We start from the raw sequence: 22,396 nt of genomic DNA on the forward strand, positions 1-22,396 counted from the left end.
ACGTAACAAACACTACGTGAAGGACAGGAACACAATACTACGCCAGAGAACAAATCCAGGATATCTCCCGAGTTAGACAAAAAACAGGCAAAAAAAAAAAACAACACCCCAAGAAATGAAACCCCACACCCTCCGCCCACCCTCTCACCCCAGCTAGAAGGGCAACGCACCCACACACACATACAGACACGCAGTTACTGTGTGTAACGGTAGGAAGCGCCTACAGCAGCTTCCAGGAATATTGCACAATTTCAAGCTAAACAGATAAAAGATACTATGTTTGAAAAAATATAAAAAATTCAGCATGAAGTAGAAGTTTTTTTCTTATTCCAAGTAGCTAGATAATGTTAAGAAAAAACGATGAAGACCCTCAAGGTTTTTCTGAAATAATCTACACTTTTTTTTAAAAAAAAATCTCTCATCTATATCCTTGCAGTGGAAACCTAACATCAAAGAACTAAAATGCTCAGTCTGCTTGGCATTTTAATGGCTAGAAGGACTTCTTTTTTTTACGGAAATTTGGAAATCTGAAGTGAATTTTCAGATTTAAACTGGGGAATACACTAGGTATCTGAAGATACTTTACAGAGGGGGTGCCAGTATTTACTCTTCTTTCCCAAAGTCATACTGGAGATGTATGTAGGCCAAGAACAATATCCCTGTCTAAATTTATTCTCTACCACTACTTAGAGATAAACATTTGCATGGCAGCTCCTCCAGCTATGAAGATGCTACGGACCTGTCCTCCTCCTGCCTAGCACCAATTATACCGAGCTTTTTGAACACTGCACATCGTTGCATCATACAGTATATGTGCCACATCAGTTGCTAACATTGTGATGAACCAACGTGTTACATGACCAACTTGAGTTATGTGTAAAACCAAAATATCCCAAACTTTTGAGAACAATATTACACGACAGACCTAATTTGTACTGGTACAGCACAATGGAACAAACCTAGAAACCCCATGCCTTGGTCTGACAGTGCACTGTATTTCCCCTCAAAAGTTAAAGGACAGAGATTTTTTTTTTTTTAATAAAAAAAAAGTAGAACATTCTACTAAAATACCACAGATCATATGGCCAATCCAATCTTTTAGTCAAGGCAAAATATGATTAGTTATAAAGTGAATTCTCCAGTGCTACAAGATGAAAACAAAATAATTTGGGAAAAAAAAGTTGGCTCCATATAATCACCTACTGGAGTTGCCTATTAAAATCATTATAAAATTATGCTAATAAAAACTGTGAACAAATAATACACAGATCAGGATATATGTATTGACTTACTAGCATCTTTATAAAAATTTGAAGATATACACAAAAACACATCAACATTTATGGAACTGTATCCATTAAACTTAGATAAGACAACACAAAAAACTAACAAGTAGCTAAGATGTGGTTGACTGTAAGCATTTTGAGTAACATTTTAATTTTAAAAGGTCAATATTTACATATTACATTAAATGCCTTTTTTTTTTTTGCATTTTGCATCGTATTTTGAATGCATGATATAAAGAAAGAACAAGATAATGGTTGCAACAGATCTTCCAAGAAAGTTAACTTAAGATGCTCAGATTTAACTATGTGCTGAAAGAGAACATGGCAAGAACACGTCTGCCTAGCTTTACCTCTACTTCCTTTGGGTTTTTTTGGGAGGAGACAACAAATGGATCTAGAAGAGCTGTATCATCCAAACTGATCATTGCCAAGAGATCCACTTTTAAGTTAGGATTTGAGAACTAACAAAACAAACATTTTAACAAATGGCTCACCTAATTGCTACTTTTGCTACTGAGTTTAAGATATTAGAGAGATACGGTGACAACAAAGGGTGTGAGTATGTATGTATGTGTATAATAAAATGCATATAGACATACATACATATAGTAAGTTTACATATAGTCAGATACCCAGGTACTGCAATAAGCAGCTAAAATCACCACCAGCGATCCGCCCGTACTCTGTCTATGCACAAGCAATAATCTACTGCAACCGCCGTTAAAGAGGATGCATCTAGTCATTAAACAGGCATTGCTTACATTGCCTCCTACATTTAAACAGATCTGAGGCGATTTCATGTCTTTATTCCAAAGCCACACGTTTGTCTCAAAAAATTTTTTTTAAAAAAACCCAACTGAATAAAAATTGTTAAAACTTAAGTTGGCTGAACCTCAGCCTCTTTGGGATGGATTCAAAACCCAAAGCAGGAGCGTTTCTACAAACTTCTTTGACTTTTGAATCAAACCCATATTCTTAGGCTCCAAGAAACCCTCTAACCCCAATAACGTTTGCTTCTGACAGGACAGCTGATCAACTGCAGATGTTCCTACTGCTGAACTCAGCTGCTGGTCTGTCTGGCATTTGCATCTAACCCAGATTTCCAGACACGCACTATTATCGCTCCACTCCGAGATGCCTTCCCATCCTTCTCATTGCGGAGAAGCTGCTCCCTAACAGTGGGATGAATAACTGTTTAATGACTTGTGTTAAAGGTAAGCACTTATTTCTTAAAAACAAAAATTACACAACCTGAGGAGGCAGCGTAGGGGTCCTACTGCTCACGGTGTGAGGAGTTAAACAGCACGTGGCAGAGCCAGTCACTGCGATCAGCTCACAAGAGTCTTCAGGGTCGGCTCCCACTGGGCACTTCCTACCTGCGGCTCATCCTCTGTCCTGCGCTTGGGTCTTACCCTGAAGCACTAATAGCACTTTACATATAGTAATTGTGCTGGATATTATTAAGTATTATGCATAAATGGGGAACTACACAGACGGGTGTAAAACTCGCTTCCATGCAAAAATTCTCATGATGTTACTGAGTCTCGTCACTAAGTTGTAAATGGGCTTAGAGTATTCTTTACATTTTTTCCCAGTGCAATATTTCCAAAGTACCACATTATTCTCTATTATTTCATTGAACAAAGAGCTGTTCTATCTAGAAGGCTTTTGACAGTATTTATTATTCAACCATTATTTTTGGTAACTTCTACTTAATTGAAAATCTGGACCAAAACTGTAAGAAAGCCAGTTAAGTCTTTGACTTGGTTACCAGCAAATCTTAAAAAAAAAAAAAATCTACACTACTATAAACTTGCTTAGTTCATCCTTCCACGCTTGGCATGCCTATTTTGGACCCCATTCGCAGCTGTTGCATTACATACCAATAGTGTTCTTCTGCGGTCACTCAGGTAACAAACCTATAAGGTATCTGTAAGTCCACCCATTCAAATTGTAGGTGGAGTGCTTAAGAGTACTCCTAAAATAAAGGATGAAGCAAAAGCTCACAGTCTAAAAACTGAGGAAGTGTTCATAAAAACTGGAATCCAATATAAAGATGACATTTTAATAAGTTTATTCAGAAGTAATTGAAAAAATTGTTCCTTTGGCAACACCATCTAGATGGTTCTAACCAAAAGGAAACATTATGGATTTTACTTTGAATAACATATAAGCTCCTTAATGTTTGCACGTAATTTTTGGGAACTGCCACGTTCACCAGCAGATTCACAATGTCCTAATAGACCTGTATTTATTGGGAACAACACATCAAACCAAGTCCTTTCAGTTATGGGTTTCTTATGGTTCAGCATTAATCACAAAATAAATCTCAAAGAAAAAAACTAATCAAAATAAAGCATAAGGCAATCATGAAACGCTAGCCCAAAAGAACTATTAGGAATGCGTCACTCTTCCTGTGTAACATTTTCGAAGTGAGCCACTAAATATTTCTTTTTCCTTGTATCTGGCAACGTCATTTAAAACAACCTAGTTACAACTTGGAGTTCACTACCCCATGATGCTACTGAAGGGCAAAGATCCCTGTTTTTAAAAACCAAGGGAAAATACAGCAATGTTATTCCTACACAGGGTTTTATGGAATAAGTGGAGTTGGAAGGAGAAGATGGAAGTCTGTGTCGGAATAGAAAAACGCAAAGTCAGACTTAACATATTTACAAAGATCAAAACTACAATTTTCCAGTGTCACCTCCAAAGCTTCTCAGCATACCGCTATTCAGTGAAGTAGACCACGTTTAAATCTATGCAAGAATACCTTCTGTGCTTTCAGATATACAACATAACTAATGTGTTTTGTTTAGAAAAGTGAGTTTTCATTCAAATACCTCGCACTGAAGATAAGAGCAACCATTATCAAATATTCTTTGCTATGAAGAAAGTTTTTAAATCTTTCAATGTAAACGTTCTCCCTCAAGTCACTGTGGTCACACAGTAGGATCTTGAAGAACAGTGTCTACGTGCATTGAAAGCATTTTGAAAAAAAAAAAATCTGTAGTTCCACGTGGTTACAACAGAACGTGAACAAACCGAACAGAAATTCCACCTTTGCAGAGCCTCTCAAGTTCAGCTCTTCCGGAGGACATCTTGCTGCTTTCTGTAGTTCAACATAGCAATTAAAGACTAAGCTGAAAGGTTTCACGACCCGATGGTTTTGCCACTGTGTCTTGTGTAGCTCCACAGTACGCTTCTGTTAGTGTCAGGGTTTCTCTCAGCAGACATCACTCAACTATCAGTGCCACGTTTATGTGGGACAGATCTATCATGTGCCTGTTAAAAGTTAAAAGAAATTTAAACCTGGTACTCAAAGTGATTCTAGGGGTGGAAAACAGACAAAGAGGTTCTATGAAGGTCACTAATAAACAGATGCTTGATTGGCTTAAGAGAAACACTGAGCAGAGGAGACTGATTTAATCTTTTGAAGGGAGGGAAGGAACCGAGGTGGCAGCAGCGCTTAATTATTTACCTGTGGAATTTCTGTTGAAATGCTAAAGCATGTGCTGGCTCCTTAAATTTCGCTATGGCTTTCCGTTGTTGAGGAAGCATCTGTAAACTCTGCAGAGACAAAAAGCCAAAATATATATTTTAGTATTCACTTAAAGATCCCTTTAAATGAATTTTGCATCAAACCCATTGAAATCTTGTCGTATTTCTTCTCCCAGAAACACTTATTGGTGTCCAGGGAATGGAAAGAGACTGCTGAGACTGCAGTCAAGGACCCAGCTGAAGGCGTTTGAGGTGGTGCATTAAGCAACTGTATTAAACTGGAAAACCCAGACCATCGCTGGTTAAGCAAAGGCAACAGCTCTCCAATTCAATCCATGCAGATGAACCAATCCCTGCAGCCAAACTCCCACCAACTGAATGAGAAACATTCAACTGGGCAGAGCTCAACTTCACACACAAGTGCCTGGGAGTCATTCACCTGATGTACATTAAAGGATCAGGGCTTTCCACAGGTTAAACAGGACAGAAACAGGAAAAAAGTGTTAGGTTTTGATCGCTAGACTGGATATCCTCACACTATTTTATCAAAAACAAGTGGCTAGCTTTTGACAGACACTAACAACCACATGACCCTGATGAGGCAGCTTATGATGTCACCCTGATGACACTTCCAAGTCCTCCTAGTAATGGTAAACCATGCAACCTACCCAGACAAGTCCGTAGGAGATGTGCTTCCCATACCGTGAGAGCAACATTTCACAATGCTGTAACTATCAAAAAACCCCTGTGTAGTATTGAGGTCTCCAAACCTATAGCACGCCTCAGCCAGGGCTTTGGAGAACTCATGTCCTTGCTCCCTGTTGCAGCAGAAAAAGTCCAGGCAATGCCAAGATGATCCCAGAGAGCAGTCCTGTGATTCCAGTATCTCACAGCAGGTTTTGGATGTTTAATGGCCTACGCTGCAGCACGTTAAAGACAGAACTGTTCTGATTCAGCATCCAGTTTCGAGTTGTTCTTATGGCTTTGGATGCAAAATTAAAGAATTCCTAACATCCCTCTTCTCTGTGCCTAAGTTTCTACATAAAGCAAATCCAATTTTGTACTGAGCTTTAAATATATATATATACACACACACACACACACATATATAGGAACCTTGAAACTTTTCTAGATTTCATTATAACCTTCTGGTGGTTACGTATAAACATAATTCTCTGCTCCTGCACCTCGCCTGGAACTTGGCAGCATCCCCCCACGTTTGGATGATTCCGGCACTCTGATGGTCAGTCTCAGGATTTTAAATTTCACCTGCAAAAACTCTGTATCATCGTCTAGACTATTAAAAAAAGGCACTACATATCTTTACACAAACAACTATTCCTTGGGAAAGTACATACAACCCCACTCATTGATACATTTTAAGGGTGACATACTTTGAGATCTCTCAGTGAAAGAATTTTTAATTCAACTAATGTGTTCCCTGTTCATTCAATCTAATGCAGCATTTTAAGCAAGATGTCAAATGCCTAGATGAAATTTGCTATTAAAATTGCCTACTTATATCTTTTGAACAGGTAAGACTCTCATTGATAAGATGCTTATTTAACAAGAGCCATGGCACCTTATAGTCATATTTCTTCGTTTCTAAGCCTGACAATTCAGCTCGAGGCTCTTTCTGTAACTTATCTGTGATTTTCAAAGTCATTAATTTTGGCAGTAGCTACCTTGCACCTTCTTGTAATTGACAGGAACTTCCCTCTTGCCAGGAAAATCACAGAAGTTTAATATTTCTGTCACGCCTGTGATTTCAAAGTGAAAGCTGAGGAAAAGTTAAAGGATTCAGCAAACCTGATAAACTTCAGTGGGTTATTTGCACTGTATAGTTTTTGGAAAGCTGCTACAAGGGAAAGGTTTAGCTAAGTCACTGCAACTTCTTAGTTTCTGACCTGGTAGGAATGGGATTTACCTTTAAAAAACCAAAACACTTGGCAGATGATTTTTTTTTTTTGATCGAGTTAAATCACATTTTACCAACAAGAATACAGTCACACTGCACAAAGCACCAATAAAAGACCTTGAACAAAGCTCAGTTCTCCTGGAGGTTATCTGCTGGAGTGGGTGAAGGAGGTGCTGAAGTTTGTGTTCTCCTCCTTGACTGATGTCTCTTTATTATGATATATACAACTGTAGCTAATACACATTCTTTTGACACCACTTTTCTGGCTAGAAAAGGACTAAAGACTAAGTAAGTCCTAGTACTAAGGACTAAGTTTTGAAGACTAAGAATTAATCACAGCCATTAAATAATGAAATTCAGAAACAAGAGACTTGTAAGAGTTAAAAAAAAAATCTCTGAATTGCAATTAAAAAAAAAGAAATCAAGAGAAGTAAATATGGCTCTTTTGTTCCTTTCAAAGAACTTGAAACTTTTAATATGAGAAAAACCTGTTTGAATCACTGGAAGGACAAATATTTCAGAGGACAGTGGGACAAGAGGAGCTGGAAAAGAACCCAGAGACGCATCCCTTCGGCTGTACCCTGCACGTCCTGCTGTCACCTGCTTCTCTCCCCTCTCCTGAACAATTTCCAGCCCTCCTGCAGACAAATGATCCTCACAACAACGTCAGGTCTCGCTCAACTACCACAGGAGCTTCTCCCAATGCTTTATGCTCCAGACCCCTGTTGTGATCAACTGAAGAAGAGAAGCTGCATTTAGTGACTTTTTCCACAATAATTGAGCTATTATTGTATTAATATTCTTGAGATGCACAAAAGGAAAATGTGGTTTTGCAGTTTATACACCAATAGTGATAAATTATTAAGAAGCTGCTTAGTAATTAGCATATAAAAAAATTGACTAAAGGAAGACATTCTGGTATAGTGCAGACTTATTAGTGAAATTAGGCAAAGTATCTAAATCTTACAGACAACTTATTTATACTTTCATATGAATTAATAAAGTTAATTGACTGACTAGTTTGTATATTATGTCACAGCCTGTTCTTACTGCCTTATTTTCCAAAACAAAAAAAATGCAATCAAAACACTAAATACATTTTAATTTTAATACTCAATTGCTTTGGCAACACAAGGCATCAATTCTTGGGTAAGTCCATTGAAAAACATCTTTACCAGATTTAATTTCACTTGTCAATACGAACAACAGTGGAAACAAAAAGCCAATCCATCTGATCCTTCGCTGAACTGCCTACACATCACCCATTACACAGCCCAGGAGCAAGGCAGTAACTTCTAGCATCAGGGTCTTCTCAACTACGGCAGTTACACATGCCCATGCTTTAACAAGAGAGAGAATTAAGGACTGCAAAACAAAAGGATAAACTAAAGCTACACAAACGATACTTCTCCAGTTGGAAACTGTCCAAAAAATTTTAATTCAAATGTTTTTAATACAAATTCTCAGCCTCCACTTTTAACAAGAAGAATAAGACAATTACTAAACTAAGTTACTTTGACAATATGACCACCATGGCCTGATATACCACCGCAAATATATTTGCTGACAAAGACTTTTAATATCTCAACATAAATCGTGATCTACATTGTGTTTTCAAACAAATCCTCGTCTATCATGGCTTGCAAGTATGAACATTATTCATCCTGCTAACGAAGATCTCTTGAAAATTTATGTTCTGATTTTGGGACAGTATCTACTTACTTGCATTACTACTTAAACCCCAAGTTTTATGCTTAACAACATTGATTGCTAGGCACAGAACAAGTAGGTACGATTTTGCCAGAGCGTGTAGGTCCTGAGCTGCTGCTATCCCCCCCTGAGCAGATGGGTGATTGGCTGGGCATACAAACTAGTGTTCCACATCAGTGGAAACCTGAAGTAAAATAACTGCATACTCATCCTACTGGATTATTTCTGTCCCCTTGAATTCGGGATGATACGCAGTTTAGAGCTGATCCTGCATTTAGATGATGTTAACAGTGACAGTCTGAAGAAAACACATTTTTTTGTGTAACCTGTGGAATTTTATTAGCTCAAAATGTTGTTCAAGGTATTATCTTAAAGACTTACTTCACCAGCTTCTGCTTTTGTTGATTCCAAATACATGTGCTAGGAAAATATATACAAAATTAATTGATTTTGCGTATCTTAATCATGCTACCTTGCTAGTTTAACACACTTAAATTTTTTCACCTTTTTTGAATAATTTGGCAGCCATTTTTTTCAGTGATAACATTCAGTAGTTCTAGCATCCATAACATTCTCAGATAGTTTGAGTGCTCGCACATTCACTACAAGGTGATCTTGAAATAACCTCCTAGAAAGCTATTATTTTTAATCATGCTCTTTCACCAATCAGACTATCCACTGTATTAGCCAGCTTACTTGTAAAGAATGCTTTAGTAAGTTTCCAGAATTATTGGTACCACTGTCTAATGTATTTCATTAATGTAAAAACCCATACATGTGCAAGCATTCACCTTTCATTTTTAAGGTAAAACCTCAAGTACTGCATTAGCTATCGTAGAGCTTGCACAAAAATAGATGCTCACCTATAATGTTTTCAGTATTATTTTTTGTTTCCCCACAATATATCTAACTTGCATTTCCAACACAATACTGTACATCAGGATAGATTTAAACTTTCGTGATTTCTTTCCATACTACTTAACTACTTCTGGAGAAGATGTTATAACAAGTTAAACAAAAGTTTCACTGAACAAAAGCTCTTCTTGCATGATTCTCTATATAACTAAATCAACTAATGTAGTATTTGTACATTTTTATCTATTGACCTTGTTTACTTTTGAAGTTAATGACTTTTATTTGAAATTACTACATGTTCAGAGATGAGGCTTTTTTTAGTTAATACCTAATATCATGAAGAGAAACTACATGATTTTAAAGGAAGCAGTTAAGTCTTATTTTTGGACTACCGACCTCAATGGCTGCTAAAACTTCCATGTGAAGCATGAAATTATAGATGTGTCTCCTACAAATCACCATACGAGAAGCCTTGAAGCAAGAACTAACTATAACAGCAAGAGGCTGGGAAGATCATTGCCAAAGTAAGGTGAGAACTAAAACAGACTTGGGGGGGGGGGGGGAGGAAGAAATCCTCAGTGTGTGACAATTAGTAGGAAGCACAACAATTTTTAACCTGATGAAAATACTTCTGCTCGACAATTTTTAATATGGGCAAGATTTACAAAATTCTAGTTTGCTCAGAAAAGGTTTTGCCCACCATTTGAACCAACGAAGCCAAATGGACCTACAGCAAGTCTCTGCAAAAACATCAGTCCTTCGTGACAAGTGCTAGCCCTCCTGCAACACCACATTTCCAAAAATGCCACAAGGATTGCTACAGGCGACCATGCCAGTGACTTGTTCCAGGTTCAAGTCCTTAACAGCTAGCGCTATGGCTGACAACTGAGTGCCATAACACAAATGTCTTGCATACTGTTGGTGGTAAGTTGTTTTTTTTCCCTTACAAAATCCTTCCGGTTTATACTTTAAGGCTTGAGTAATACCCTACTAAATGCATAACTATATGTTAGACACAGACACATTCGAATCTATATTAAAATTTATGGATTTGGGCGTACAGATCTACCGTACAGCACTTCCCGAGATCAACCTGAGATCAGATATTCTGGGCATGTTCCCATGTGACTCTGGAGAAGAGAGATTACCTTCTGACACATTCCCAGCATTAAAAATAAAAAAATGGTTTAGGCTGAGCAGCAGTATTTTATATGGAAAGGATTTAGGTAGCATAGAGTTCATACTGGTCTCGATTATCTCCTTTTTCTGCTTCCTTAGGCACTGCCGTGGGAAGATGCAGATCTTGTGTTGAATGAAATATGCAATAAAACCAATATTTCATGATCACTCATGCTTTTGATTGAGAGTTTGCCTACAACTGTTTTAAGACACCCTATTTAATTCACCAACTTAAAAAAAAATCAGCAGCTCTGGCTTTTTCTGCAACTGAACTATTACCAGTGACTAAAGCACGAATATCATAGAAGGACCATTCCCTCTGCAGACGTTTCTTTAAGCCTGCAGACATACACTGCCCTCAAATTTCTCCTTTACACACGGTCTGTAATTAAATCTACACTTTTACAGTATCAGTGAAAATAATATTGAAATAGCCTGTATGATAATAATAGCACAATAATCTCTAGTTAAGCTTCACTGCAAAACAAAGAGCCTTGAGACAAGCAGCAGGACATCCATGAGTAGAAAGCAAGAGATCTCTGGCAGAAAGCAAACATCTTTGGCACCAAAACTCTCAGAGGTTACACAGAGAGGAAAAAGTTAAAAGGGAGGTAACAGAGCACTGGGAGATGGAAACCAAGCAGGCAAGAGTGAGACTGGAGCAAGCACTCATTTCAATTATAGGAGACACACGGGAAATAAAGGTTTCCTCCTTTACTTAATTTCTTTCACTGAAGCAAATGGATTACCTAATAGACTGTACATTCAGTTCATCAGTGAGTTTGGGACTAGGAGTGGCAGTCCATACGAAACTGCTAAAAAACGGTCTATGCAAAAAGAAAGTGTAAACTTTCCTAATCAACATCATCTCCAGTGTGTGATCCAACCTGCTCTGCAACAAGTCGAATAGCAGCACAGCAGGCACTTTCTAAAAAGAAAGATCGGATTCTATTTATTCTTCCCTCCCATCAATAAATGCAGACAGATTTTTATTATCGTCACAGTCTCCTGACACCTGAAGCATCTCTCCTGGGAGCAGCACTTCCTAGCCATTATCAACAGGAATAGAGGCTGGGACAGAACGTACTTATTTCATCCTCAGCTGTTGCAACTGATCTCTTCCACCTTCTGTCCCTCCTTCCTGCTTTTCTGCCACCTTTGACTTCCTACTATTTGCCTTTACAAGTGCTCAGCTTTCCATCTCCATATGCAAGATGAGAAGAAGGGATCTTCTCCTATCATTGAGGTGAGTGTCTCTAGCTCACATACTGCTCCACAGCAGGGCTGAACTGGACAGGCTCATTACAGAGCTGCTCTTCTCTTCCCCCAGCCCCAAGGATGGAGCAGGACTGCCCATGTCTTCTCCCACAGTCGATGGAACTGGCAAAAACTCTTGGCTGAAAATGTTTTTACAGGTAGGAAGACTACAGAGGGCACCACGCCAGCCCTGCGCGCTTTGTCTGCCATGTCACACGGAGAACCGCCCTGCTGATCCTGGAGGAGCACTCGTGTTCTGGGCACGCTCATCATTGCCACTGATAAGCCCGTAAACTAAAAATAAATTAGTCGATTTTGAATACAGTGTCAGTGCAGATAGCTGCCTTTACCCTAACTGAGCACTAGGTAGCACTGTCACTCTAAGAAAGCAAAGAGAAGCACATCAACATGGCAATTGTACTTCCCTTCTGAGACCAGAAAAGAAAGGACTGTGTTATCAGAGTAAAATGCGTATTTGTAGAACTACTCAAAATACACCTACAATCGCAGCATTCTCATCACCTCTGATATACAACAGTGGAGTTTTTTTGAGATTTTCTTTTTCCCCCTTTTTTTTTTCCAACATCAGAATTTATGATCTTAAGTCTTCACAAAGCAATACTGAGATTTTGCACTGATGTTTTATGTTTGCAACCATTTGATGTAAGAAAATATGATTAAAGATGATGACGGAACACCACCACAGAACGATCACTCAGTGGTCAAGTTATCTGGAGATCTAGCAAATGATCCCCTCTATCTGCCACCACCCTAAAAAAAAAAAAAATCTGAAGGTGGCAATAACTAGCTGAACATAAACCTCTTTAGACAGTATAGACATTAAACCCAGATTCAAGAGCACCAAAAAACCCACACTGGGTTTTTCGTGACCTTTGCAACTTATTAGTAATCTACTTTAGCAAGTGGTTCTGGATGGACGTGTACAGATTGTCACTGCTCCAGCGTGGTCCCCAGGAGACTCTATTTTGGTGGTGTGCTCAGAAATCTTCTGCACTTTCCAACACTTCGAAATGCATAATTTTATTTATAGTATGTAATTATTTTAGATTTGGCACTCAGATTTTATTGCAGCTATATTATTTGTACCTGAAAGCTTATCCACTCCAGAAAGAGTCTGACAGCAAACTGTACATTGAAAGGAAGTACTTTTCCTGCTAATTTAATCATGTTTGAGTTGTAAAATGCAGCTACGACTAAGGGGCTGTTCCTGGAGCCCCATAGATTTTCTTCTATTCGGTATCTTGAGAATCTTAATGGTATTTTTTTTCCTCCTACGTTAATAACAGAACAGCTTTAATGAAGCAAGGATGAGAATTGAAGAGTCTTCAGTGATTAGGCAACAGAGGGTATTTCAAAGCTCATACACGGGAAAAGATAATTTTCTCCATTTCTAGTGTACGGAAGGGAAAAAATGGCAAGTTTCCAACTTCAACTGTAAAAATCTCCTTCACCTTCTCTTATGCATGCCCAGCTATTCCCAAACCCTGACTCACAGAACCATCACCTCAATGCAAGCTGATGGTAAAGCTAGGAGCATTGGATATGAAATTGAGGGAAATTTTCAACTTCCCTTCCCAAGGTTCATGCAAGGTAGTTGTACCTTGATAGTGATACTGACATAAAAAACCTAAAACTAAAAATCCAACCCTTTTGTACCCAGAAAAACAAAGTAATCTTTTCCTCCCCAATTCACCCTTGTTGCTAGACTTTTTCCATAAATACGCTAAAACTTTCTGTTATGCCAGCGAAGATCCTCTGTCCAAGACCTAGAAAACACATGCAGGATATGCACACTGCAACAACATTAGGAGCTAAACTATATATTTGAAAACAGGAGCTGGTGTGGGATCAATTGCTCTACAGATGCACCAGTATGGAAGGTGCAGATTAAGCAGAGTTCCTGTACCAGGTGGGACAAATGCCTGTGACCTATTCTTGTCAAAGAGCAGAGAGATCATTGGGAAGTATTTCTTCTGAGCTATGCCTCAGTGCTGTCATTCCCAAGTTCACGTCTTGACTGCAGCAGAAATTGATACACAAGAGGCAATATTCAGATTTATCAGCTGCGTTTGCACATCCCTTTGAAGCAAGATGCTTGCTTACCATTAGAGGCCTATGTCCTACAGTTTGGGAATCTTTACGTTAAACCAGGGATTTGGTGTTGGATAATCAGCATGTGTCATTTCGAGACCATCCAGGCAGGGAAATAACTTCTTAAGTTCTGATTCAGATTTGAAAGGTCTTTTACAATTGCGAAAAATAAGCATGAGTTTGACACACATCCTCTACCCCCTGAGATAAATAAAATTCAAGAAACTAATGTCTCCGAGTTCAGCTCATTAAGGAGAGTTTTCCTGAATATAGTCAACAGCTAAAGACAGGATATACTACATCTTAAAGATGGAGTCAGCTACAACTGACTCACCTTCCCTTCCTCTCACTGTCTCTTGAACTCCATCTGAATCAGCTAAAAACCTAGGCATCTTGCTTAATTCCCAAAAAAGCAGCTAGAATTTCTCACCTTGCTGTTTGCTCACAACAGCCATCTCCCCAAATCCCTCCTATTTCAGTTCATCAAGCTGCATGCAACACTTCATCTCAGAAGATCTAAGATCTCTTTGCTCTGGTCATGGCCATTACCTGTCCTTGCTTCTCTGTTATTGTCCTCACGTGTGAAATCCCCAAAGGCCACCTGGCAAGGAACCCTTCCATTCACTGCTTGGCTCTCTTCAGTGGCTCACTTCTGCACTTCTCATTGCAAGTCACTTATACAAAATGCATTTTCAAGGAAGAATGAGGAAATAACCAAGTAGAGTACCCCTTCTCTGTCACAGCCTCCTGACCACTTCCAGTTGCAGGGGAATTTGTACAGCACTGAGCACAAACACTAGTGAAAACATTAACTTATAGCGACAAGAAAATCCAGTCGTGCACTCCAGGATTTCGACCTCTTTCAAAATCCAGCACCATCTGTATAGAAGTGATTACTGTGAACAGGGACAACACAGATTTTCAAACATTTTGTTTTCAGTTCTTGCCTCACAAGGCACTTAAAATTGCTGCTGCCTCTTCCTCATTTGGTGTGTGGTACATCACGGTACCATGAAAAAAAAAAAACCAAACCAAAAAGAGATAAATATTGCATACGGTGGTCCCAGTCTCATATTCTTCCTACAAAAGGATCACTTCTCCCCTGTGTATCTCACTATCCACACTTGTGAAACATCAGTCTCAAACAAGCCAGGAAACTTCTAGCCTTCTACAAGTCAGATTTGAAATTCAAGAGCAGAATTACTACAAAAACCTTCTGCATCGTTAGCTAAATTCAAGCATCTCTTTCAAGTACTACTTCTAGATCTCTGATAAGGTGAAAATAGACGATGATTTAGAAACTGTAATTTCCAAAGGTACAGCTGATGCTGCTGCAAGAATGCAAGTTCTGTAGGGCACAGGGATGTATCAAATCCCACTGGAAAATTAGTTATCAATTTTTTCCTATAAGCACACCCTTCTAAATTGGTCTGTGATATTGAATTAAGAGACCAGAGTTTGGAGTTTGCTATGAAACAGCAAGGACCGAATAAATTTTTTAGCACATTCTCAATAACTTCTCTCAATTGTGAGTATTTCCTAGCAGGGTTTCTATTAATCTTCTAATATTCTCATGCAAGATTTAGCAAGTAAACACTGAATAAATGTGCTTTGGAACTGTATGAATAATTTCCTAGAGTACTACAGAACATGAAGGGACAAAGTATTTTGTGAGAGTATTCTTGCTTTCACAAATTAAACCTCTCTGAATTGACGACGTAAATAATTCAGCATTATTCCATTTACTAAACTGGGAAGAAGTGAGGCAGAGTGTACATCTTTAGGAGAGCAGTGTGTTTTGCAACAGAGAGATGATCCCACTCAAAGAAGTCTCACAGAATAGTTCCAATTCATGCATTGCATCAGTCAGAAAATGTTGATCCTGTCAAAAGGAGCACCCAAAGCTGAAAAAAATGAAAGAAAAAATTCTCCTAATCGGTATGTTTCATTATTCACTGACTGATATTTTCAAAGGTACTAACTGTAAGTCAGACAGGGCCTCCTAAGCCCTTCAGTGCTTTGAAAACCTCCTGTTTTCCTAAAGTCAGTTTAACTTATACATCAGTTCCAGGAGGCAGTTTACAAACAGAAGCTTCAGTGTGTGTATGTTAGTTATAACCTTGCTCACAGGCCCCTCCTAAAGAGAACTTTCTTAAAAAAAAAAAAAAAAAGATAAAGAAAATCCTTCAAAAGGAGACTTTTCATCTGAAAAGGTAAATGGTGCTACGTGGCACAAAATCTCCACTGGGTAGTGGTCAGTAAGTGCTCTTACCCCAGGACTGCAATGACAGGAATAGGTAAAGGTCAAAAAAAGAGGGTAGGTGCAAATCAACAATAAAACCAAGGACAGCAACCAAAAATATATTTGCTTTGATATGATCATTTGGCTTAAACAACCTCACAGAATGGACATGCTTGTGTGGTCTAAGAAAATAGCACAGACAGTACAAGAACTCCAAAATGAAGGAGACTTTTGCAGCAGGAACGTGATGGTTAGCAAAATCCTACCATACCTCCCATGCCGCAGTATCATCATGTGCTTGTGTCTGCTACCAGGTGTAGCGTGTGTGGGTGGGGGTGCCTTCCCCCTACCAATAAACATACATTGTATTTAGTGTCAGGGAATTAATTGAGCTTTCTGGAATGAAAGCCTTTTGGCACAAAAATGATAAACCGAGGTTGACCTACCTGAATGGGTCCCACTGACATCAGCAGGTTTTTCAGTTGGACATCAGTAGTTGATGAAGAAAGCCCTTCAACTGACACAATACAGGGCTGAGGTTTGCACTCCACCACTCGCAGGTTCTGTTTATTTGGCATCAAGCGTCCTCGGCCCATCTGGCCTGCTACTCCTCTGCCTCTGCCGTGCATAATGACCTGCCAACAACAAAAGTAACAGTATTTTGATTTACTTACCTAGTGCTTCTGCTCACTGCATTTGACAGACGATACAAAAGTTGGCGATTTACTTAAAGACTTGATTAAAGTACGCATTGATTTAAAACAGCTTGTTGCTGTTTGCTGATTTGAAAGGCCACTTATTAACATATTCATCCACTGCATACACAAACCTCTTTTAGAAGGATAGCAAGTTATATATTGAGTTATAGATACTGCATTGAGGCTAAAAGCCTCAGCTTTAGCATGGATCAACCAAACAGTGGAGGGTCTCAGACCAAAATATCTAACCTAGTTTTCAACACTGATCACATTAGCAGCATGTGTTCAGCTCCCGTATTTTTAGTCTGGCCAAAAACCAACCAGTCATCCCTCTCCTTTTTCTCTTCTCAACCCACAGGTAAATTTAATGTACCCACAAGACCAGTGAACTGCTTCAACTGCTTCCAGTATCTACTGTTACCAACTCTTGGGCTGTTAACAGGATGGAGTACTCGCATACGGAGTATTTTTTTCAGTTTCTTTCCCCCAAATCCTGTAGGATCTGGCACCACAGTATCCTCTGGAGCAGGAAATGTGTGGATTTAATTCTTGTAAATTAAAGGTTGAACAGTTGGAGAGAGGAAAAATAACAATGAAACAGACTAACAAACATTAAACAGAGTTAACACATAACATTGAGTTAACACTCAACAGGGTTTCTTGATTCCTACTTGGAAAGCCTATGGAAGGTAACGACTTTTCACACCCCTCCCCATCAGCAAGGAAACTTTATCCTTACATGAAGCAGGAAGATTATAGCCAACAGTTCAAAACCAAGAAATAACTTAAAAGCCAAAATACCAGCTATTTTCAGAGAGCGTGCCAGTTTGCAAATGCAGAGAAGGCACACGCCAGTGCCACCCGAATCCTCTCCCTGCCTCCTCCCAGTGCACGATCAGTGCGAACGTTCAGTTACGAGATCACCAACTATATTGAGCAATACCAACTTTGAGGGTCGACCAAAGAGCATCCTGAAACAGCCACTGTGTGCTCCTACGTATTCAGGAAACTGCTGGAATAAAAGCTTAAGCACAAATTCAGAACAACTCTTGCTTTTAAAGCCAGAAAGCACGTTGGATACCATCTCCTACAGTAGCTATCTTGGGACGCACGCATTTCCCCCGGGGAGTACTGTGCTGGCCAGAAAGTCAGCAGATGAAACCACCTGCAGGCATCTCCAGTCTGTGCTGGGTACAAACAGGCCTCTCTAGATTAAAAGCTTTATATGCAATTATGCATCTCCTGGGTCATGCAGCCCTGCGCTAACAATTGACAAACAGAATGCTGGTTATTAATAGAGCAACACAGCTAGACAGTGAAACTTCTAGCAGCAATATGCATCTAAAAAATCACCTTTTTAGGTTGATGGATTCCCTGGATGTTTTTGACTCCTTGAGGAGCTGGTGAATGGATCTGTGCCTGCTGCTGCTGTTGGTGCTGCTGCTGTTGCATTCCCTTTGTCAATGTGACCTTCCGCACTGGCTGCTGTTTCGGCTCCAGGGGTTGTTGAGGCCGCTGGGGCTGGCCCTCTGGGTGAAAAAAGCCAGCATCCTCTCCCCCCTGCTGAAATCAACAACACAACAGGCGGCTCAATGTCCAGGCACTGCAAACCCTCGCCCTGAGCAACCTCCTGCCACATCCAGCTCGCTCAGCGCACAGAAAATGCCCATCGGTTTGCCTGCTAAAGCAAACCAGCAGCCGTGGCAAGCATGTGCAAGGGCTCAGCCTGGAAATTGTGCTTCAGCCTAAAATAAATCCACGGTATCTGAAGAACAGTTTATTTTGTTCAGGCTTTATTATAATTACAATGTTCAATAATGTCTTTTCATATACAAAGCAGCAAGGCGTTTTCACTTCTCTTTCCAAATCATTCTTCCTTCCAGGGTTACATGTGAACTATGGCGTGCGTTATTTTTTCATGACTTTTTTTTTTTAAAGAGAGACATACATATTGCAGAAGAAGGAGCAAAGAACTGTGAAGGCTGGAAGAACCAGGCAAATACTCTGCTCATCTTTAAAACTCCAACCTCTCTTTAGTTAAAAACTGGTATTTATTTTGAAGCGCATACTTATTCTGCCAACTTCTATACCAGCAGCCTTTTAAGCAGTCTCCTTCCTCAAACACTGTCCATACTTGGAACAGTTCTTACCCAAGGGTTTTTTTTTTTATTTGTTTGTTGTATAAAGCTCTTATTATAGATATTTATAATCACAAGCACAATGAAACACCACCTCAGTGCCTCTCTCATCCGATGTAGCTCTTTCCACATCTCACAGTGCAATCAAGCACAATAAAAGCATAAGCTGAAAGCAGTAAGAGAGAAATTATTCCCTTCCACTGCCTCTACCCAAACAATTCAGATTTTTCTACAGACAGACAGGTGATTCTTGACTTTGTGTCCCGCTGTCCAGATCAGATCAATCACTGAAAAACTTCCCATGGAGCAAGAGACAACAGAGCCCGACAAAAGATCAGGTACTTTTGCATCTATAAAGCGCATCATATTATTGCATGGTTTCAACTGCAGTATCTATACCTTGACTGGACTCTCACTTTAGAACTCAAATACTAGTGAACATTGTATCTGCAGGGGGAAGGCTTCATTTAAGTCCCTAACCAACCTCAGGTAACCCTGCAAAAGCTCTCAGATAGAAAGCATGTCGAAAGGAAAACAAATAATTATGAAAGCATCTTTATTTACATAGAGTTTTTTCACCTTTCCTTAAATATTCACAAGTCAAAACTCCTTTTGCATCTGTAACATATGTCACGAACCAGAGGGTTTCATACTAACTGGCACGTTTCTTGCAGATAAGGAGACAAAATACAAGGTTGCAGAAGGAATAGCTTTATGGTCTAAGAGCGAGATTATCTTGATTGAGAATAAAAATCATTACCTCTCTACTGGGATTAAACAAAAGCAAAAGAAACAGCTACTGAGGACTGGTTACTAAGTCTCTTTGCTATCATTTGAAGAGAAATAGTCCAGTACAGGTGATATGTAGGATAGTCTTATGTTTGCAAGTTCACTAGTTCACAATTCACACCCCTAAATCAAGTCCTCTGTATTATCGAATATATGCAGGCAACAACTTCAAGACCTCAACCACTTAAATCCCAGACAAATCAGCTTCATCACCCCCTTGCACCGCCTACACTTCAAAAGCACAATCTGTCACAGGGAAAGTCTTGAAGCTCTTCCCACTTGAGGGCTTTCATCCAGTGTCCAAAGTGCGAAAGCAATAGAAAACTGCATCTAGTTTTTCCACTTCTAATCACATACGGTTTTTTCTCTGCTAAACTGAATGGCTCCGTGGCTTCACGGAAAATTTTCTATATAAACCTTTGAGAGCAGGAACTAGTGAGAAACTAAAAAGCTTTCCCTTCTGAGTCTCTCTCTTCAATTACTGCTCAAAAATATAAAAGCAACAGCTCCCCTCCTCTCCTGAAAAACCCAAATGTATGCACACAAACAAAACCTTACCAGAAAACCAGCATTAAATCCTCCTTATTTTAGTATTAGTTCCAATATCAGCATCACCATAAGCCTTATGCCCTGATCAGATAATTTCTTTTATTCAACCCTACAGCAGCTGGAAGATGATGCAACTAAAAGGAACAAAAAAATTCTAGGAGGAATTTAAACGTAATAATTGGGAGTTAAAATCTAATCTCTGCAACTGCCTGCTGTGAAAAACAACCATAAATATTTGCAACCATTTCTTTCCAAACCAAAAAGCGATCCCAGCACATAGGAAGAGCATCTGAGAGTGAAGCCCTCAGGTACAAAACACATTGAACATGCTCATTACTGAAACTTCAAAAGCAAATAATCATTTCCCATAAAAGGCTAGGATGGCCAACAACCACCTAATATTTAACTACCGAGCCCAATTATCACCAAATAAAGCTGTATAAACTAAACACACAACTCTAACAGAGTCAAAGGCATAAGCACACATTGGTTCACACTGATGAAAAATTTGACCGGGTTTGTTCCCTGCTGGGGTCTCAAATGCCACCTTTGGGCTTCACTGCTAGCATGATGCTCCTGCAAAAATCCAAAAAGGTAGAAACATTTCCGGACTTTTTAATGAATTAATACATTTCAGAAATAAGAAAACCTATACAAAACAATAAAGAAAGTCCATAGGGTAAGAAAGGGAATGGAGCAAGGCCTACTTGTTCCTGCAACAAGAAGGAAGAAAGAGGAACTGGATCAAACCCTTTCTCTATCCTACTGCTTAATACAGGCTGGGGGATGAAGGGATTGAGAGCAGCCCTGCCGAGAAGGACTTGGGGGTACTGGTGGATGAAAAGCTGGACATGAGCCAGCAATGTGCGCTCACAGCCCAGAAGGCCAATCGTATCCTGGGCTGCATCAAAAGCAGCGTGGCCAGCAGGTCGAGGGAGGGGATTCTGCCCCTCTACTCTGCTCTGGTGAGACCCCACCTGGAGTACTGCGTCCAGCTCTGGAGCCCTCAGCACAAGAAAGACACAGACCTGTTGGAGCGGGTCCAGAAGAGGGCCACGAAAATGATCAAGGGGATGGAACACCTCTCCTCTGAAGAAAGGCTGAGAGAGTTGGGGTTGTTCAGCCTAGAGAAGAGAAGGCTTTGGGGAGACCTTATTGCAGCCTATCAGTACTTAAAGGGGGCTTATAAAAAAGATGGCGGCAAACTTTTTAGCAGGGCCTGTTGCAACAGGACAAGGGGGAATGGCTTTAAACTAAAGGGGGGTAGATTTAGACTAGATCTAAGGAAGAAATTTTTTATGCTGAGGGTGGTGAAACACTGGCACAGGTTGCCCAGAGAACCTGTAGATGCCTCATCCCTGGAAACATTCTGGGTCAGGTTGGACGGGGCTCTGAGCAACCTGATCTAGTTGAAGATGTCCCTGCCCACGGCAGGGGGGTTGGACTAGATGAGCTTTAGAGGTCCCTTCCAACCCAAACTATTCCATGATTTGATGAACATCTACTGCTTTTTGAGATGACTTGAAGAGGGGAAGCAGAGATGAACCTGCAGCACCACTTCTCAACAGAGGTCCATGAGCGAGCGACTTGGTGCTCAAGGACTAACACTGCTCCCTGCAAGCCAGCTATGATTGTTTCCCATTACAGGTAGCCCTGGCTTCAACTGAAGACAAAATTTGGTGGTTTTCTTAAAAAAAATGAAAACCAAATGTGACTCCTAGGTCACTATGTCCCTAACAAGCAAAATGACACAGCCTCAGATAAATTCTAGCACCAATTCTTTTTCCACTGGTTAAAGACATGACAGTGCAAGGACAAGCACTGTCTGAGCCAAAATGAACAACCTATGTAGTAGTATTTAGTGGCAAATTAGACTCACCACCACCGTCATCCTTTAAACTTCTTCTATGCAAGACAATTAGTGGCTTCTTCAGGCACATCAATAAAGAACTAAGTCAAGCAAAACACTCACAAAGAGCTTTTAACATCTGGACTTAAAGCTATAAAACCTCAGAATGTTACTTACACACTCATATGAGAACACTAACATCTGGAGGAAAAGACGTATATTGTAAAGATGACTGTACATATGTTGACTTCTGATTTTCACTCATGAGGTATACAATAAGCTGGCACCCAGAAGGTAAATCAAAACACACAGC

The 22,396-nt window shown here is 39.7% G+C and overlaps 1 protein-coding gene across 1 annotated transcript in view; it reads right to left on the minus strand.

Moving 5' to 3' along the window:
* Nucleotides 1-518: 518 nt before the first annotated feature.
* The window catches only part of RBM33 (RNA binding motif protein 33), an 84,465-nt gene continuing 62,587 nt past the window's right edge, over nucleotides 519-22,396 (minus strand). Inside the window, 3 exon segments of the mRNA XM_009322489.1 lie at nucleotides 519-4,571; nucleotides 4,768-4,856; nucleotides 16,507-16,695. Of these exon segments, the coding sequence (XP_009320764.1) occupies nucleotides 4,523-4,571; nucleotides 4,768-4,856; nucleotides 16,507-16,695 (327 nt within the window). The 3' untranslated portion in view covers nucleotides 519-4,522.

Source organism: Pygoscelis adeliae, unplaced genomic scaffold (assembly GCF_000699105.1).
Source record: "Pygoscelis adeliae isolate BGI_AS28 unplaced genomic scaffold, ASM69910v1 Scaffold123, whole genome shotgun sequence".
Lineage (NCBI taxonomy): Eukaryota > Metazoa > Chordata > Aves > Sphenisciformes > Spheniscidae > Pygoscelis > Pygoscelis adeliae.